General features: G+C 40.7%; 1 protein-coding gene across 4 annotated transcripts in view; it reads right to left on the bottom strand.

Moving 5' to 3' along the window:
* Positions 1-15,285, bottom strand: part of CDON (cell adhesion associated, oncogene regulated) — a 105,329-nt gene that overhangs the window by 34,446 nt on the left and 55,598 nt on the right. For all 4 annotated transcript variants that reach the window (XM_060605167.3, XM_060605164.3, XM_060605165.3 and 1 more), the window contains exons 9-14: positions 14,228-14,517; positions 12,486-12,660; positions 10,188-10,316; positions 5,953-6,156; positions 4,218-4,399; positions 3,444-3,549 (exon numbers count right to left, since the gene is read on the bottom strand). In XM_060605167.3, coding sequence (XP_060461150.3) covers positions 3,444-3,549; positions 4,218-4,399; positions 5,953-6,156; positions 10,188-10,316; positions 12,486-12,660; positions 14,228-14,517 — 1,086 coding nt within the window. The remainder of the gene's footprint in view (positions 1-3,443; positions 3,550-4,217; positions 4,400-5,952; positions 6,157-10,187; positions 10,317-12,485; positions 12,661-14,227; positions 14,518-15,285) is intronic.

Raw genomic sequence — 15,285 nt, 5'->3', positions numbered from 1 at the left:
CAACACAGACAAAAATATTTCAGACCGGAAACACAGCCCCTTTTCCAGGTCACCACTACAAAACCCCTCATTCATAAAGACCCATAGTTTACCCAGAAGAGAATCTGCTTGTTTTAGGATCAAGGGACTGTGAAAGGCTCAAGAAGTAAGGAATTCTATGCCCCCTTTGTAAGTGTAAAGAGGACCCTAAAATAAACTTGACTCACAATCTTGATTCAAAGACTGGAATAGATCTAAGTTCCAAACACTTTCTCAAAGACTTCTATTTTTTCTCTGTCCTTGGGTCTTTCCTAGCTCAGCCCTACACTCACCTAACTATAAACTATATTCTCCTGAATAATGACCACACTAGATTGGAAATTTTCCTTTCAGAGTCCTAGTCAAAACGTAATTAAACTGCGCTTCCAATATGTTAACTAATAAGAGAAAAACAGGTAAAAGAACACATACCTTGTTAGAATAATACTCCACTGTTATGGTAATTATTCAAATGGCTAAAATGACAGGAAGCACTAGCAGAGAGAGTTTTCCTGATCACTGATGAGTAAGACAACAAAGTACATTATTAGGTTGAAAGTCAACCAACCAGCATACCCTTTTCTTAAACGGGTCATTTTTTTTTTTCTTTTCTTCTCAAAGAATATTTTAGAAAAGATGAAAAGCCAAAGCACAGGCTTAACAATTAGGATGCCTGATACTTTAATTTTTTGGAAACTCAACTTTATAAGACAAAAATATTCACCACAAAAGCACTGGTATGCTGGAAACATTTACGGTTTACTCCAATGTGGAACTTAATTCAGAAGATAGGATAACTTGATGTAATTGCTCTTGGTGTATTCTTTAACACTGTAATTGAGTTTCAGATTTTTTCCAAAAGCTTAAACAATTCTGAGTCAATATACATAAGTAATCTAAAACTTTGCCTTAAAGAAAACTTCATGGGCAAAGGGTAAATACTTTTGTTCCTTGGTTTGGGAGAACAGGCCAATAGTTTCCAACTGCCACAAAAAGAATTTCAAATGCATAAACTTGAAAATAAGGAATAAGCAAATTACACAGCACAGTGAAGCCCACTTAAACATCTAACTGCTCCGTCTACGAAGTTTATAAACAAGTTCTCTGTGAACCGTAAGGCAAAACTCACATCTGCAGACACGACTACTGGATACAAAAGTTAATTTCCCAGTTCCACACACCATATTCACATCACAAAAGCTTGCAAAAATTTCAAAGATTGAACTAGGGAATATATTTTAAAAACTGTTCACCGGTGGATATTTCTAGAGAGTAGAGAACCAGGGGAGGTCGGGAAAAGAATGGCACAGAGCGAGACAAAGAGAGGTGTTCACTTTGTTTACATTTACCTTGTTTAGAACTATTTCATAGCAAATGTAAATCTCTGTCAAAAGATTTTAGAAATAAAAGTGACAGCGTCACTCTCCTAACCCAGCTAAACTAAAATGACGACCTAGCTAGAACTCAAATATAGAACAGTTACTAATAACTCTTATCATTTCTTCTTTTTGCATAGCTTTTTCAGAAAGTGAAATGTGCACAGGGAAAAGTCCCCATAACGGAACAGCTCGCTGAATGTTCATGAATTGAACATACCCATGGTACCAATACCTACCTAGGTCAAGAAAGAAAATATTACCGGCACCCCAAAAGTACCCCCCATGCTTCTTCCGGTCATATCTCCCTCAAGACAGCTACCGTCTTAACTTCACAGAATAGTCTGGCCACTAACAAGTATCTTACCTCATTCCCCCAGTGCTTCATGTTTAAAGTGGGTTTAGAAACTAATTTGTTTCCTACTTTTCCACATTAAGAGAAATAATCACTCTTTCATTCAAAAAATATTTACTGAGCACCTGCTACGCACCAGGTATTAAAACTCAGATGATAATGTTTTACTATATTACAAAAGTAATCTGCTGGAAAAACATTATTTAAATTACACTATTTAAAGAAACTTAATTTAGCGTATTTAAATGAATTTATTATAAGACTACTTACAACAAAATTTATATGCAGCGTTTGACATCAAGAAGTCATATGAAAACAACCTTGGCCCAGGGCCATTTTTTGACATGATCCATCGTGATGTTAATAGTTCAAAGGATCAGAATCTTGGGAGGGGAAAATAGCCCTTGGAGGAAGGCTTCCTCCCAAAGCAAGAATCCCTTCTAAGAGATCACTGAGAAAGAAGCATCCAGCTTCTACTGAACACCTCCAAAATTAAGGAGTTTCTGAGTTTGTTAAAAAAGCCGTGTTGGAGGTTTCTTCTTTATGCTACTTCCTTTTAGCTGCCCCTCCCCACTGGCTGAGTTCTTCCTCTACATAACAGTCTTTCAGTATTTGAAGGCAGCTGTCACATTGCTTGTTAGTCGTCCTTTTTCCAGCCTGATCATCCTCAGATATTCCACTGTTCTTTTCGACTCCATTCATTCATTAAATACTGAACACCTCACCACTGGAGGAGCTGGGGATACGACACTAGAGAAAAGACTCCTTGCCTACAAAGAGGCTAACGTTTAGCGGTGGGGACGAACGAAGTAAATAATTTCATACACACACGCACACATGCACACATACTCCTTACACACCAACTGTGGTGAATTCTAGGGCATAACCACAAAGGGCACAGTTAGAAATTACACCAAGGGTAACTCACATGAACCGGCAGAGGTTACCTGAGGAAGTAACATTTCGACCCACAAGAGGAAAAACTAAATAAAACACCAGAAGAGGAACACAGTAGGGAGTAGGAACTGCCACGTGTCATAGTACTGAGGCCAGAGAGATCCTGGTGCACACAAGGAAACTCAAAGGGGGCCGGCGTGTCACGGAAGACACGTGAGAGGGGAGACGTGTGTCAGACTGGAGGAAGGTGCAGGCAGGGGCCAGCCAGGTCATGTGGGGCCTTCAGACCACATGCGAAGTTCTAGATTGTATTTTAACTGCAAGGAAAAGGTAGTTTCAACACCCTTCCCTATCTTGGCTGGTTTTTTGTCTCTATATATTCCAAGTCCTCAGCATCTCTCGAAGCGGAGAACATGCTTAAGATGCAATCATTCCAGTAGTGACGTTAATGGAACTGAGACGGAGACATTGTTTTACATACAGCTAGAAGTTGCAAGTGATTTTTATACTCACGTTACTATTCACTTAAATAAAACAGAAAACAAGAATTTTTTTCAGATGAACTACTGACAAGTCAGATCTCCCCCAGGGTTTTTTAACTGTTTCTATAACCAAAATGGAAGATACTATATATATTACCTTGGAAAGATGGGTCTCTCTTTGGGAAAAAAAATCAAAGTAATAGTGTCTATGACATTTCATATTTTACCTATCTCAACCTGGGATGATGTTTTTCATAGTATTTATAAACTTTCTCCACCCAAAGCTCTTTACGCCAGCTTGCCGGTGGGACTTACCTTCTACAACATCCCTCTTGTAATCACTGTCATTGTCACTATCTGTTGGCCGGTAGTAGATATAAAATCCTTGAATGGGAGTATTATTGTTACTTGATGGAATGTACTAAAAAATAGAAGCAAAGACTTGTCAAAGACAAAAATGAGTGTAACTTTCAACATCCATGATGTGAAATATCTGTGTGGCAATACTTTTCCAGCTTCATTTTGTAAACATCCTTGATGGCCATTTTAAATTTAATTCAAAGGTATTGCGAGCATTTAATTTACTGGAGGGCTGGGCAAAAATAATGTAATATATTTCACCAGGTTCTAAGGCATAAAAGTACGTTTGGTTCAAAATAAATAAATCTTGGGGGTGCCTGGGTGGCTCAGTTGGTCGAACGTCCAACTCTTGATTTCGGCTCAGGTCATGATCTCGTGGTTTGTGAGATCAAGCCCTATGCCGGGCCCTGCACTGACAGCATGGAGCCTGCTTGGGATTCTCCCTCCCTCTCCCTCTCACCCTCCCTCCCCCTCAAAATAAATAAACATGATAAAAAATCTATCACTCAATCTTGAAATGGAAATTAAGTTAACACTTGGCTGAGAGCTGAGAAGACTGTCCCACTCATCACAGGTGCTTTTAGATAAATATTCTATGCCCTTCAACTTTCCCTCACTTAGAAGTTAAAAACATTTGCTATTCGTAATATCATGTCATGAGGATATCGAATCAATCGTTACCATGGCCAAACTAGACAACCGTCTCATTAGAAAAGCTGTCCCACTTACCGTCCACTTCAGCATGATCTGCGTATCACTGACAGCTTCAGTGTATGCAATGTGGGGTCCAGTTATTGGACGGTTAGAGAAACGATTGGGGAACCCAGCCACCTGATAAGGACGAGATGCCGAACTCCGAAAACTCTCACCATAATGGTTGATGGCAATAACCCTAAATTTGTATGTTGAACCTTTTGAGGGAGGGAAAAAAAAAAAAAAGGAAAAAACAGAGTTTTTAAAAATCTGCAAACAACCGAACGTCATATCATTATACAAGATATGACAACTGTGCCTAAGTATCTATCTACAGTCACGAAAACACACTCTGAAGTCTCCACGGTAAACAGATTTCAATCCACTTGCCAGCTTCTGTCAACTGGCAGCGGATGTTCAAGATGTTGTGTTCCCGGGTCCAAGAGCTTATTAGGAGCCACTGGGAGACAAGGCCATGAAAGATTAATGATGTGTGTCATGGTAGGGGCAGGTAGAGAACAGGAAAGAGCGCATTTACTTTTTTTTACCATCACGTTCTAAAATCATAACCATCAAATGCAGTATTGGTTGAAGTATCTGTGTTCAAAACGAGGTTCTTTCCCCTTTGAAAGAAACAACTGAAGCGAAGTTTAACACAGTGAATACACTTAGGAAGGGGCGCTGTGTGGGTGACAGCAGATGTCACTTGATTTCACCAATAATGGGATAAGAGCGGACAGATTTAAGCCACAACAGAAGGTATTTATTTGTATTACATATTAAGAACTTAAAAAAAAAAAACAACACAAAAACCTCTAAGGATTGTGAGTTTCTGACGATCTAGATCTAAAGAATAAATTAGACTCCCCCAGCACGTTTCCTGATGGCTCATAAATAACCACGGGGCTTCTGAAGACGGTGTTTTCTGTCTGTAAAATGCTACCCAGCTTCGCCCACATTTAAAACTGTCACCTTCTCCCAACTCTACCTGCAGGTTCTGAGGCTCATGTTACCTGTCTAGACAAACACCGACATCTGTCACTAAAGTACATTTAAAAAGGCCATAAACAAAAATGGTCATGGAACATAAATAAAAGCAACCAAAGTGGATTTGTGATTACTGCTTTTTCCTTGTGTGGTTTAACGTCTCACATACAGCCTTCAAGATGCTGGGGTGGCAGCAGGGAAGTCGGGTGTTCTGCTGAGCAAAGCATGAGTGGTCTCCCATTTCCGTTGAGAGATTCATCATTAGAGCCAACAATTTTTGTCAAACAACCAGCAATTTTCCTTTTAAAATATGTAATTATAGCAAAACACCTTACACACACACACAAAGATGTCACACAGCACTATTTCTACTGATTAGCAGTTAGAAAGAATCCAAGACCCAGAAGAAAAGAATGTGTTAAGTAAATCACACTACACTTATACAGCAGATATACAGTTCTTAAAAACTTGAGTTTTTGAAGAATTTCTAATGATATTGGAAAAGGCATGTGATAGAGGGAAAATGGGATCACAAAACAGTATTTATGGCACGATCCTGGTTTGTATTAAAAAAAAAAAGGCTACAAAAATACACCAAACTGTAAACAATGCTTATCTCTGGCTGGATGGGTTTCAGGTGACTTATTCTTTTCTTCATAGTTTCTCTTCCGTTTTCGCACAACAGGCTTGTATTACTTTAACAATCAGAAGAGTACGAGACCACTATAAATATCCATCTCAAGTCAGCAGTGGATGGCAAAAAAGGAAATGTTTGAATTACTACCTGGCTCTAAGCTACGAACTTCCACAGAAAGTTTGGAAGGAGGGATATCTTCAGCTGCCACCAGCCAATCACTAGTCCTCATCCGTTTGTACTCGACCTTGAAGGCAGTGATTGGAGAACCCCCATTGGCCCGAGGAATCCAAGTGACATAGACGGACGTCTCTGATGCCGTAGAGATGGTAGGCCGATCAGGTGCCTCTGGAACTAAATACGGAAACATTTATTCCAATAACCCCTGGTGTCAGAGACAAGAATAACTCAAACTAAAAGGGTCATTTTATTAAAGATTTGTCACCAAACTAACTGCCAGAGTTAATAATATTAAGACTATCTTCCTGTTATCTTTTAAAAGCTAAGGGGCAATGAAATGACCAGATACAGGAAATAAAGGAAAAACAAAGTCATCTATAAACTTGATAATTAGCTCTAGAAAATGGAAAGTTAATGGGCATGATAATAGTGACCATGCTACTTTAGATTCATGGCTAAATAGTGTATAAGTAATTATTACCTGGTGCTTATAATTTATAGTAAGCTTTCAAAATTAGGTGTTATTTAAATGTTTTTCTTTACCCACCCAAGCTACATAACACACATACAGATTATTAGCTATTACTATCATATCCTATCTTAACACACCTCAAGGCTATAGGAACGCTACTCCAAAAACACAGACTGCAGGCAGTAAAGAGATAAAATTTGATTAATAAATCAACAGTGATATTAATGGGCAAAGAGAATGCTACGTGGGATGGAAGCAGGAAGACAGGATATGTAGTTAAATAAAGAAAAGGGGGTGGGGCGCCTGGGTGGCTCAGTCAGTTGAGCATCCGACTTCGGCTCAGGTCATGATCTCGTGGTCCGTGAGTTCGAGCCCCGTGTCGGGCTCTGTGCGGACAGCTCAGAGCCTGGAGCTGGCTTCACTTTCTGTGTCTCCCTCGCTCTATGCCCCTCTGCTACTCATGCTCTGTCTCTGCTCTCTCTCTCAAAAACGAATAAACGTTAAAAAAAATTTTTTAAAAAATCAACAAAACGGCTCTCAGTAACGAGATGAGCCACCTAGTCATCCACACAAACTTTAGAAAAAGGAGTCAGAGAACGAATGTCTAGCAGTTACAGGTGACACGGCCAAGGGGAGGGGAGGTCCTGGCCCACAACCTGGACAGTCTAGACTCCCGTGGCAGGTAGAAACGTCAGGATTAAGTCCACCAGCCATTTAAACCATGTACCTAACTCTTCTTGCTGACCAAGAAGACCACACGCTTGTGGTTGTAACTGTCTTCCCACTTGGTTCCTACCAGGGAAGAATGCCGACAGAGACAATCTGGTCTGTGGGACGGTTTCAGTGCAAATTAGTAAGTCGCCATTCTGGTTTACGCTGATCACCTATGAATTCTGCAAAGGCGAGCTGGGTCTCAAGAGACTGACTGTCGTTTGGCATGCTAACAATCAGGTGTCCAGAGTTGAAGGAGGAGGTCCAGCTCCGGGCCATGGTGATGTTACCTGGGTGAAGTCACTAAGCGAACCCTGTCTGTCTGGCCCGTGCCACATTCCTTAAGCAACACCACTCTGTCTCAACTCGACACCCCTTTAGCCCGAACAAACACATAAGAAAGAACATAATAATGTTGCAGATGGTACTTGTATGGAGAAAATGGTGGCATTTTAAAAACAAAGCGCTTGATGGATTAAAAAGAGGAAAATACTCAAAGCAGGCAACTTTTGAGTGATACTTACTGTATTCCTTTCAAGTTAGAAAGCAATGGAAACAGAATGAACAGTACTGTTAGTGAATCTCTCTTTTGGTCCTAGATAACCAACCACTTCCTTATATTGATGCATAGGCGGTTAAAACTCATCAAAGAACACCAAAGATCAAACAGAAAGAGAAGGTTATTAGGGAAAAGAATCGTTACAGAAAAGAATCTTCAATATGTAAAAGAGAGAGCATGTGGCAGTTATGGGATAAAAGAAAGACTGTAGTTGGGAGTTCAAAAATCTGAATTTTGAATAGCAGTTCTGGAGAGCTCAGGCAAAGCTACATGGCATTCTTGAGTCTCAGTTAACTGATTTGTAAAATATGCTAATCCTTCCCCCAGGGTTATTGCGAAGATTCAAGAGATCACTTCCTATGGCTATCTCTGCCTGGGTGATTCCAAACTCATGACTTCCAGAACTGAACCCTTAAGCTACACCTAACTATCCTTATTACCTATCTCGGTAAATGGGCCCTGGTTGCCCAAGCCCGAGGCCCCACACTTTTGCCTCTCCTTCAACGTGGACTCAATCTCCTTTGTCTGACAGCTGTGTCCCTCTCCATCCACACTCACTATTTTCGTTATTTCTCTAGCCTCATCTTTGGCCATTTCTCCTTTCCCCCTCTTTAAAGTCTTCTATGGTTCTTCACAGCTTTCCAGGAAAAATTATTATTATTTTTTTTTAGGAAAGATTAAAATTTTAAGTACATCATACAAGGTGCCCACCTGCCTCCCCCCCTACTCTGGTGTCACTCCCAACAGTAACCAATCACACCAAATTAAAACCCTAACCTCTAAACCTCGACACAAAATCCAACATGTCAATTTTGCATCTCTTTGCACAGGAGCTGTCTTGCATTTCTTGTTCCTTCCTCCATTCTTGTCTTTATAGCATTCTTGCCTTTGAAGCTCAGCAGAGGGAGCCTCTCTTACCACCACCTGCCTCCTCTGCATATTTCTCTCGCGATCCCAGAACGCCAAGGGTAGACTCTCAGCACAATGAATCCAAATCATTGTTATGGGTTAATGTGTATATATTACCCACTATATTGTTGCGGACTTATTGTCTAGATCATTCACGATGCTGTAAACTCCTTGAAGGCAAGATTTATTTTGCCTCTGCTGCAACAGCATTTGGTCCAGTATCTACCACAAGGATGTTAAATAAGTCATAAGGTTTTTGTTTTTCAGATGTCAACTTTATTCATATATAGTTGATACTCGGGGCGCCTGGGGGGCTCAGTCATCTGAGCAGCTGACTTCAGCTCAGGTCATGATCTCACGGTTTGTGAATTCAAGCCCCCCGTTGGGCTCTGTGCTGATAGCTCAGAGCCTGGAGCCTGCTTCGGATTCTGTGTCTCCCTCTCTCTCTTCCCCTCCCCCACTCATGCTCTATCTGTCTCTCTCTCAAATATAAATAAACATTAAAAAAATTATATAAAGTTGATACTCGTGTAAGTACTCTATTAAGGGAGCTGAACTGCTCCTCAGAGGCTAAAGTACTCAAGCAGAAGAGGCTCATGACATTGAAGAAGCAGAGGGGTTCCAGAAGGGTGTTCAAATGTTATGATCTGCTTTTGTCTGAGGCCAATTTGTGAAAGACTATACAAATAGGGAAGAGAGGCTTGAACACTGTTAGAGCTCAGCAATGAAATTTTAAGCCCTCCCTAGACATCCTGCTAACACATATTAACACAGCCACAAAGAGCACGTTATGTTGTAATTGTAGAATTAGTACGTGTGAAATTTAAATACTAAAAAGAATCTTTTGAAAACTGTATGGCTATGACATCTAAAAACCATACAAGTGGCAAGATATAGCAATAAAATGGAATATGGCATGTAATCATTCAAAACACTAAACCATACTGTAGGCACCACCACACGTTTTGATAAATCACCGAAAAAAAAAAAAAAAGTCAGACTTTCAGAGTTCAAAACATAAATTTAGTTTCTTTGCCAGAGAGGAGAGAGAAAAATCCTTTTTATGAGCTATAAAATCTTAGTACCAGAACGTTTTGGGTCTGAGTTTATTACCTCAAAAAGCAATCATGACACTGAGTTACCAAGATCGGAGCACAGGGCATTAAAAAAATGGTAATGGGGGTGCCTGGGTGGCTCAGTCGGTTTAAGCATCTGACTTCGGCTCAGGTTGTGATCTCATGGTTCGTGGATTCGAGCCCCGCATCGGGCTCTGTGCTGACAGCTCGGAGCCTGGAGCCTGCTTCAGATTCTGTGTCTCCCTCTCTCTCTCTGACCCTCCCCCACTCGTGCTCTCTCTCTCTCAAAAATAAACATTAAAAAAAAATTTTTTTTTTTTAAAACATGGTTGAAATAGGACCTGAAAGAGCTTTATGGTAGGCTATAATCTGAACAATAAACAAACACTCTCTCCCACTCCACCCCTTAAATAATTTGAAACATGCCAGTTACATGTGCAAACAAGAAAATCAATAAAAATGAAGGTTTCTACTTTACCTCCACTATGCCTAGAGGAATCTGTAAGTACCACCCCAAAGTTGTCCGCAGCCTCCGAAACAACAGGACGCCTAGGGATGCCCATGGGTGGAGAGGACGCCTGGGTGTTTTTTGATGAGGTTGTTTTCTCTAGAAAAGTTAGAAAACACATAATCACATACTGTAACATAAGCTTCTGTGTAGATGTAGAGTTAAGGAAAGATACTAAACTCAACTGGTGTATCAATATAAATACATGAACTTGTCTGTTACGGGGTCTGAGTTTAAGACCTACATTGTCAATAGTCAGCTAATCTGAGGAATTGACTTAAAAAAACAAATTACTTTGTCAGGGCACCTGGGTAGCTCAGTCAGTTAAGCAGCGGACTCCTGATTTTGGCTCAGGTCATGATCTCAATTTGTGAGATCGAGCCCTGCGTCAGGCGTGGAGCCTGCTTGGGATTCTTCCTCCCTTTCCCTCTCTGCCCCTCCCTCCACTTCTCTCTCTCTCTTTCTCTATCAAAATAAATAAATATTGTTTTTAAAAATTACTTTGTCTTTTTCTAGTAGCTTTAAGGGAAAACTAAAATGTGTCTTTCTTCATCAGGCTAATTTAAATTTACACACAGAATAAACACCACAAGTAAAAAAGCCAAATGCCGAAAAGCTTTCAAACTATTCATCCCTTTTGCTTCTTACTGTACCTATTTCTTCATTCTAAAACATAAAACTCATTCTTAAAGAGCTTCTGTTTCTTCGTGAGAAAATTATCATGTTAAGCTTAAAAATTCCAAGAGGCAAAAAGTGAAAATGGGTGATTATCTTAAAACTGAAATGTTCTTCTTATTCAGTATTTATAGGTCAGATTCTATAAACAGCTGTGGACTGATGATGAACATTAACTCAAAGTGCAGTTCAAACAAGAAATACTCATTTTTCTAGCTACAGTCAGTAATTAGTATGAAAGGGTCTTTTCCAAAAGCCAATAAATAATTTCTTCTCAATCATACCTCCTTTTTATTTTTGTAATGTACTAAAATACTCTGCTACCCAGTTCCCCTCTCTCCTCACTGAAATCTTTTTGTTCATTGATGGCCAAGCTATAATGGCATCTTTTCAATCAAGCCTACCCTTAACGAGCTACCCCACTTGAAAGAACATCCTTTCTTTGTACTCTCTCAGTCCTTCCCAGTACTCACACCCTCGCCCTTCTGCGGTCTATCCTTACCCTACCCCCGTTGAAACACACAACAGATTATGTCGCACAACTCAGCTCAAACCCTCCAACGTTTCCACTTTCTCGGAGTCAGTCAATGTCCTTGCAGGATGGACAAGGCACTGTGTGGGGTGGCCGCTCTGTCATCTTCCTGAGCGCCCTCCCCCACGGTCACAGTCCCTTGGCTACCGTCACAGTGGTGCCCTCAGTGTTCCTGGGGTACACCTGGCACACCCCACCCCAGAGTCTCTGCACTTGCTATCCTCTCAGCCGGGGTGTTCTTTTCCCAGACATCCACGTGGCTTTCCACTTTAAACCTCGACGTTCTGCTCTGCTGTCGACTGCTCACTGAGGACTTCTCTGGCCACCTGCTTACATTGTGACAAGTGCTACCCCACGCACTTCCTATAGCCACCCCCTAATTTAGTTCTCTTATTAGCATTCACCACTTTCTAATGTACTTATAACTCAGGTGGAAACATCTCCCAACTAGACTGTAAGCTCCATGAGGGCAAGGAGTTTGTCCCTTTTGTTTATTGCCTGACACACAGAAGGCATTCAGTAAATATTAACTGAACTGAAATCCTGCCTTGCAGTTGGTATTTATGTGTCTTAGCCTACTTAGCAAAGTAGAGGTACCATTAGGATGAATCTTATCTTGATCATCTTTGTTTTCCCTGTATCACCTACCCCAACGCCTTACATATCATAAACTCTCAGAAATACTCATAGAACTTTGGATGGGATGGAATAATACAACCATCCAAGCATGGCCAACAAAGGTACTATACTAAAATTATTTAATGGATTTATATATAAGAATCTCTAGGGGCACCTAGAGTCGGTTAAGCGTCCAACTTTGGCTCAGGTCATGATCTCATGGTTTGTGGGTTCAAGCCCCTTGTCAAGCACTGTTACTGACAGCTCAGAGCCTGGAGCCTGCTTTGGATTTGCTTGCTCTTTCTCTCTCTCTCTCTCTCTCTCTCTCTCTCTCAAAAATAAAAAAAAAAATAAAAAAGAATCTCTATGACCCCAAAGGACACTCAGTAATAAAGAGACATCCACACGGCCAGCTCGCTCCTCCTGAGGAAGATTATACTCACCTTTGCTGGTTCGGAAGGTAAGCATGGCGGGCTGCCCTTCACCTGCTGTGTTTCTTGCCACCATCAAAACTTCATAGAGACTAGATGGCTCCAGTTCTGTCAGATGGAGCTCATTCTCACTTCCCGGGACTCGAACTGTGTGCCAGCTTCCCACCAGGCCAACGCCGTCATCTAGCTGCTCAAGAGAAAGTAAGTCATTAAAAAAAGGAGATAAGGGGCAGAAAAACCTTCCATTCCAATTTGAGAAAATCTTCCATTCCAGATGAATGTTGGTAAGGAATATACTGTTGGAAGAAAGAGACACGATACTTCTTCACATTAAGAAATATAAGGAGACCCGTAACATGAACTTAGGAATTCTCAGGAATAAAAAGACTCCTTCCTGGCTCTCCTACTTACCGCTCATTTGTGGCCTCAAGCAAGTTACTTATCTCCCAGAGTTTGCTTCCTTTACTTGTAAAGGAAACAATACTCCTTTCTTACTTGGCTAATGGGAGCATAAAATAAGTACATAATAATCTGGACTAATGATAATATATAATATACATAATAAATATATGTTAAGTTAGAATACATATGCATATATGAGTTACATAATTATGCATTTTATATTTCCAGCATTCTTCATGTCTCACCACTTCCACATGTACTGGAGGAAATAAATGTTAAAAAGATCTGGGGCGTCTGGGTGGCTCAGTCAGTTAAGCGTCCAACTCTTGATTTCAGCTCAGGTCATGATCTCACGGTTTGTGGGTTGGAGTCCCGTGTCAGGCTTCATACTCAGCTCAGAGTGTGTTTGGGATTGTCTCTCCCTCTCTCTCTGCCCCTCCCCTACTTGTGCGTATTCTCTCTTGCTTTCTCAAAAATAAATAAACTAAAAAAAAAAAAAAGCAAAAAAAAGACCCAATCCATTGTGTCTTAGTTAATAGAACTAGGAAACGACATCACACAAGTTTTTGTGTGGGTAAGAATCCCAGTGAAAGTTTCTTCATCTTGAATCATTCAAAGTTTCTACATCTTGAATCATCAGGTTAGAAACAGTGAATAAACTTTCAAATATCACCATGTTAATTGTTCCAGATATTAAAAATATATACTATTAAACGATGCGCACCAAAGTGTCTTGGACAAAAAAAGGTATTTTAAATATGAGGGTGTCTTTTGTTCATTTATTAGTCTCATAAACAAAGAAACACTTTTTTTCATTTTGCTTTAATACAAGCCTCTGGAAGAAACATTGGAAAATCAACTGAGAGGATCAAGGTTCACTCAAATAAGTCACCAAACAACATAAGATTCCGATACAATTAAGAAGACAACTTGAAATAAAAATAATTGTCAGAGATTATACCAGAGGACTTTGATGTTTCTAATAAGAAACTGCTATATTTGTTAAATAAACTGTGTTTTACTATCTCACAAAGGGAAGGGGTGACTTTTTAAAAAGTGGTTTCTAGAGGTTTACACTCAAGGGGTTAAAGTGTTTGATAAAAAATGTCAAAAAAAATGTCAAGAAGTCACTGGGTTCTTGGAATTCCTATTCTGGGGGATACTGTGTATCTTTCATTCTTACTGCTTACTGGTAAAACCAGCATGGCTGTTGGGATAGCTCTCCCAAATTCATAATCCTAGAACACTCCTGTTTCCTGTTGCTCTATAAATGTCGAAGATAATAAGCATGTGTTATATACACACAACGTTAAGATGAGAGAAGAGAAAGCTGATAAATGAGAAGACATTACCTTTCGATACTTCACAAAATAGGCATTGATGGGCAGCCCGCCATCCTTCCCCGCCCTCCAGACCAGGTTGTACGTATCAGATGTGTAGGTCTGCGGAGGGCTCAGAATGATGGGGGCATCAGGGACAGAGGCACCACTAGTGTTTTTCTCTGGCGATGATTCCACTGCGCTGGAGTGTTTCTTCCCTGGAAATGAGCTCAATAATCCAGCTTCTGAACCATCTCTTTTATCATTCTGAGTGGGATTGGAAGGTGTAACTGTTTCTGCTTTTGTATTTGTTTCAAAAGGAACTGCAGGGAATGGAAGAAAGAGAGACAGAGAGAGAGAGAGAGAGAGAAGAGACAGCTTGAGGAAATTCATTATTTCAGTGCCTTCTTCACAGTGATCCAACTGCCCACAAGGATACAGACAATCTGAGCCCCAGAAGTGAAAGCAGGTTAACAGCTCAGTTTGCAATTCATGGAAACCTCCAACCTCCAACAGTAATCTCTTATTGAAAAAGCTGCGGTAGTGAAGTGATTTTGAGGATGTTATTTTTCCTTGTCCTACGCTAGTATTCCCTCTTTTACAACAACAGTTTGCTAGTTTAACCTTGAAAGATTTTAAGCTGGAGAACACCGAGTGGTAATTCCAGTTGGTAAGTGAAATACACGAAGCAATGCATTCCCTTAGCGGCAAGGTGAACTCAATAGTAAGGAAACAACCAACAGCTAGGCTGTTACCTGCTGGGGAGCCAGTCTCCAATGATACCCCTCAGCATCCACACCCTTGGACGGTCCCCTCCCTGCTGAATCAGGCTGGCCCTATGGCTGGCTTCAACCAAAGTGAGACTGTGCTCTTCCAGGCTTGAGTCTTCACAAGGCCTGGCACTTCTACTTCTGTGTCGCCCCATACAGACATCCAAGCTAGCCGTGTGGAGTGGCGGGGGGAGAGGGGGAGAGAAAGGGAAGGAAGGGGAGGTGGCCGGTTATTCCAGCCTTCACAAAAGTGTCACACATGTGGGTAAAGCCACTTTGGCTGTTCCAGCCCCAGGTACATCTGACTGCAATGGCGTAAGA

This window comes from Panthera onca, chromosome D1 (genome assembly GCF_046562875.1).
Source record: "Panthera onca isolate mPanOnc1 chromosome D1, mPanOnc1 haplotype 2, whole genome shotgun sequence".
NCBI lineage: Eukaryota > Metazoa > Chordata > Mammalia > Carnivora > Felidae > Panthera > Panthera onca.
Note: the sequence above shows the minus strand (reverse complement) of the source record. Positions and strands in the feature narration are given on the sequence as shown.